A 5,317-nucleotide genomic window follows, 5' to 3' on the forward strand; every position below is an offset into this window, starting at 1 on the left:
CTTGTTATTGACATATGATTTATGCTTCTACCTAGTGATACTTGTAGATGGAAGCTCATAAGTTGTACTCGCTGGATTCTATTGTTCGCCAGACTTTCAGAAGAGAAGAACATAATAAACATCTTTTATTCATTCCTCTTTATTTGAAGATACATCAACACATCACTACTTCAAATAGCCAGTTTCCCTCATATCAACAAATCACTGTCCGGAAACTCAAGCCTGACTGTCTCAAATACTTATCACCGGCTGGGCGTAAACTCTTTGGATCAGATTCAACCCCATCTACGACTCGGAGCCACTGGATTATCCCAGTAAACTTCCATCGAGTGGATTCACATCTTCCCCGCAGTAACCCACCGCTGACACAAATTTTCATCTCCGGACACGCAGCCTCATCTGCAAATTCTCATCCAAGAATTGATGTTTTGCCCGGTTCCTGGATTGCACATAAGGGGGATCTTGAGGTGTCGGTTGGAAGCCAAGTCCAGAAAGCCCTTGTTTCCGGAAGCGTTTATGTATCGAAGGTCTTTTGGAACCGCGGGAACCAGTGGAACAGCTATGTCAGAGTTTTGGACTCCTCCCTTGGAAAGGTGTGTCCTGTATCAAGGTTGATTCTGCTTTCAATGATCATTGAATGAGGATTGCCTTTTTTTTTTGGGAAATACATATCCCTTTCCTTGAATTTCATTAGAAGCTCAATGTTCAACTATCCGCCCGGAATGCGACCACATTGCGAGGAATTCAGAAGCTGGAGCGTGGTGACTGGATACAAGTTCAGGGGTACAGTGCGCAAGGGCTTGCCCAAGAAGATGGGGTGTTCAAGGTGAAGGTCAGTTTTTTATACACAAAAAACTATCCTTTCATATCGGAAAAAGCCAGAGCTAACTGGGTGAAAAATGGTTTCTGGGAAAGATTGATGTCTTTGTAGTTTTGGGGCGCTCCGAGTCAACTCCCTATGTTCTCAGAAAGGATCCGAAGAAGAGGTTCAACTTGAAAGTGGACGATTGGAAGCCAGAGAAGAAGGAAAAGAAAAGAGGAGGAAAGAAGCTACCCCCCAGGCGGTTTTTCAGACAGTCAAGATTTTTGACAAAAAATGAAATCTGATCTTGTGCAAATTCCACTTTGCCCAGACAGATTGTGTTTGAAATGGCAAATAGGATTTTTACTTAAGTTTGTTAGTTGTCATTGTCTGCACCTCTGGGTAGAAGTTTTCTACCCTTCCCAAAAGAACCTGGTCCAGTGCAGGTCAAATTCATAAGATAGCCTCAGATTCTATTCCAATTATGATATTTTGTGTTGATGTCTACTTGTGTTCTTGGTTGAATCATTTGCTACAAGAGCCTTTCAAGACAGAAATGTCATTTGTTCAAGACAAACCTTTTTCAACAGGGAGGTAAACGGGATTCAAAATCTTTACTGATGTAATCCTCCTGCCGCATCAAAAATACGCAATGTATATAAATGAATTGCATTGTTTGAGGTGGAACTACAACTGATTGCGGTGATGGTAGCAATTTGTATGTTTAAATGTGTAACACAGCAAGTCAGGTGGAATCCAGCAAGAAATTGTGTTGCACGGTGACTACCTGGTTGATGGGAAGGTCTGGTGAGAAGCATTAATCATTGGTTTCTTTAGAATTTTCTCATTTCTAAGACATCGCAGTCTCGACTTGGTGGAGGCTTGTGGCTCCCATGATGACCCAGGGGCTAGGTGATGCCCCTGGGACAAAGAGCTGCTGTACAAAACCCTTATACAAGGAGTTTTGTACAGCAGCTCTTCGTTTCTTGAGCCTGGCTGAGGAGTCCATTGCTCACAGCTGCTCTCTTAAGCTTTCCCAGTTGAAGCATTAGTCTTGGTTTTTTTTATTCTGGTCAGTTTTGACTGGCGGAACTGCAACATGGTGTTGGCCGCTTGTCATGCCAATGGATCTTTGCTTGAATTGACTCTTACCTTTGGTGTTGAGTGATAGCTCCCTTGTTCAGTGACGTTTCAATAAGCAAATTGTGTTCTGTTTTCATACTACCAAATCTGTATCTGCATTCACGTAGGTGAAATCAGTCTTTTCAGCTTTTGGGCAGGGCTGCCCCAAAGTTTTCTAGGCTTGCCACTTGCCGCAGATGGCTTTGATTGCAGCAAATTTCTCACAATGTCAGGCCAGTTATGGTCACCTGATCTCACCAAAATCAGGTTGTAATTGTTATTCCACGAATTGACACCATGGAAGATCTATCAGTACAATAGTATTTAAAGGTGTGGTGGGTAGGAAAAGAATCAATTCATGTGGCCAAGGTGGTTACTCATGGGATTGAAAAAACCAAACAAGCCAACAAGGAGCGGGTTAACAATAGGAAAATAAAAACATATATATTAGAGATTATTTGTCAGCTATTTGAGAGGAGGAATGGGGGATTAGGAATGGGCTGGTGGGTTGCTTATGTTGCCAGTGTTTGAGGAAATCAGTGGTAATGGCTTCGGCAAGTTCAGTCCGAGTGGGTGGTTTGTGGAGTGTTGAGATCTTGTTTGGTGACTGAAAAGCTGGTTGGAACAGCCGGACAATATAAGCAGAGAGATTCTTCCATATTGGTTCTTCAGGGGTGTGTTGGGCCACCGAGTTGTCCATATTGATCGACATTGCCTGAACAAAAGACATACATTCCGAGACAGGAGCAGTGCGGTGGTCCCGGGAGGCAATGAAGAGTCCCCGAACACCAGCTAGTAAGAAATATATCAGAGGTTGAAAGTTTTGCCTCAACTGATGGGCTCGGAGTCGCTTAGCTGATTCATCCTTCTGGTCGGTCAAGGATGAATCCCCCTGGGGTCTTGTGGTGAGTGCAGCAGAGTCGCCAAGTTTCTTGGTGGAGCTTCGAGTTGTACGTGAAACTTTCTTCCTCTGGGTACCTGTGAGAGGTTGTTGGCTGAGACCGTGTGTTTGGAAGATGACATACCCCATGAAAACATCAATAATCATGTTACAAAAGGTGTGGAGTATGTCGACAGAGTGAGATCGTGGAATAACATCTGATTCAGCGGTTGGGATGTTCTCATCAGTTGAATCGAATGTTGAGGATGAGTTCTTCATGTTTTCTAGGTGATCGAGGACTTGTACTGCCTGTGTGATCTCATCGTCATCTTCAGCGGTTTCAGGTGGCGGTGGTTTGTAAAGGTTTTCAGCCATGAGTTCGATGGAGGCTGCAACAATCTTGGCCCAGCTGGACGTGAAATTAGCTGGAGGGTTTTGAAGCCAGACGAGGAACCGGACAAGAGTCGACTCAGGATGAGGTGTCTTGACAAACGGTGAGATGATTTCGTGGGGCTGGAGTTTTTCATCCTTATTCAAAAATCTGGAAAGAAGTGGAAAGTCGATGATATCGGGACAGTACCACTGCTCATTGGTTGATGGTCCTAGAAATTCTGGGGCTGAAAAAGGAAAAGAAATAAGCTGATGTATAAAAAGGAGTAGGATACTGCAGCAAAAAAACTTACCCAGAGAGCTAATGTTCTTGATCCACAATGAGTACGAGCAAGATGTCCTTGCAAAATGGAAGTCAGGGTTGTGAGGTGCCTCGGTTTCCATTGATCTGGCTCGGAACTGGACCAGTTTGGATAGAGATTTCCACATATCCTGATACTTATTCCAGTTGGGTTTTACCCCGTCGAGTTCCTGATGGAGCTTGACCAGCTTGATTCTAACATCGACCGACTTGATGATCGTAAGGTTGCTGTTGGTGAGAGGGGTGGATGTATCGTTGGGAAGCTTGTCTCCTGCTTCAAGAGGGTTGTTTGTGGTAGGTACGGCAGATTCTGAACTGGTGGTGGGCTGTGGTGGCACATCGGAAGGAGTTTGGGGTGGTTGATTTCTGTGTGGGAGAGAGCTCGTGGAGGCAGATGGGCCGCCAGGTGTTTGAGATGGTGGATGTGGACTAGGGAGGAGAGAGGTAGGGATCGAGGTTGGTGGCTCCTGTTTGGGTGGTACTGGCTCAGACAGTGGATTGGGAGGTGGAACTGAGGAAGGATCCAGAAGTGGGTCAGCTGGCGCGTTGGTTTGACCTTGATCTCCGGCTGGAATTTCAGAATGTTGGTGCTGTTTGTCCGAGAACTGCTGAACGTCCTTGAGTGTTGATTCAGCAGGTTGACCGCTAGACACATTGGGAGCTGGCTGGGGAGGAGGTGCTGTTTGGTCAGAACCTATGGGGCCGGTGATTGTTGGTGAAGAATCGGGCTTTGGGTTCAACAAGTCGACTGGTTTGACTGAGTTACCCTTGCGGGTTTTTGGTTTCTTCCTGGTAGGCTGCTTGGAAGCGGTTGAGGTTGTGGGCGGGTGAATTTTTGTGGAGCTTTGGTGGATCTTAATTTCTTCATCTTCCGGGATTTCACCAGTCTCTTCCCAAGCTGCAATGGAATGTGTGTGAAACGTAAGCTGTGATGTGATGATGGTCGAGGAGAGAGTTGAGGAGAAATACCCACTTCGCTTGGTGCTAGTCAAAGCCTTCTCAAGTGTGTTCACTATCTCCTTGGTGGTCTTTGGCAGTTTGAGACGGCGTAATATACATGTGGCTTGCTCGGCTTCATTCAGGTTTTGGTTGAATTCTTCAGATGTGATTTGTTGAATTTCCATATCGAGGATGGGCTCGCTGGGGTTGAGTGGGGCAGCCGATGTTGGATCGTTGGAGTTCCTTGAGAATTCTTGAAACGAGGGGGCAGGAAGGATGGGAGCAGGGGGTGCTGCACAGCCGGGGAAGTTCATATCTAGTACTGCTTGGGCTGTATAAGAAGGGAGGGGAATTAGATTTTATGTATGTATAAAACATACATAGCTGGTACTTACTTGGGGGAGGAGTTCCGTGGTTGCTGGGAGTCACCGTGTCTTGCAATTTGGGTGTATTATCAGGGCTTGGATTTTCGGGTGATGGCAAAGTCATTTTGGAAAGCTTGAGAGTTGGAAGGTGTGTGATGGGAAGGAAGGGAGTAGTCTTTTGTGGATAAGAGGAAAGTGGACGTGTTGGATTTTGGATGGGAGGGAGGAATGAAGTGCAAATGGGCAAGGGGGGAGTCTATTTATATTAATTCTCCCCAGTGTGGTACGCCTCAGATACCGCTGAGTGCAAATTTTTGTCCCTTTGTGCACCCACAATCTACCCCTTTGACCACATCTTCCCTAGATATGTTTGGTCTCACAGAGCTTATTATGTCACATAGTGGATAATCCTTTGTAAGAAGTGGTGGGTGCCGTCATCATTATGCCCTTCTAGATGATTCTTGTATATATTTGAATTCAAGCTCACCCCACTCAAAGGCCGGCCTCCCGCTTAGTCT

At 45.6% G+C, this 5,317-nt stretch overlaps 1 protein-coding gene across 1 annotated transcript; it reads right to left on the reverse strand.

Annotated features, from left to right (window-relative positions):
• Nucleotides 1-698: 698 nt before the first annotated feature.
• Nucleotides 699-4,923, reverse strand: PtA15_10A205 (uncharacterized protein; the record flags this gene model as incomplete). The annotated part of the gene is made up of 3 exons (XM_053160359.1): nt 699-799; nt 3,725-4,174; nt 4,830-4,923. The coding sequence occupies 3 exons, from the start codon at nt 4,921-4,923 to the stop codon at nt 699-701; spliced, it is 645 nt and encodes a 214-aa protein (XP_053024341.1).
• Between the last annotated feature and the right edge of the window lie 394 nt (nt 4,924-5,317).

Source organism: Puccinia triticina, chromosome 10A (genome assembly GCF_026914185.1).
Source record: "Puccinia triticina chromosome 10A, complete sequence".
Lineage (NCBI taxonomy): Eukaryota > Fungi > Basidiomycota > Pucciniomycetes > Pucciniales > Pucciniaceae > Puccinia > Puccinia triticina.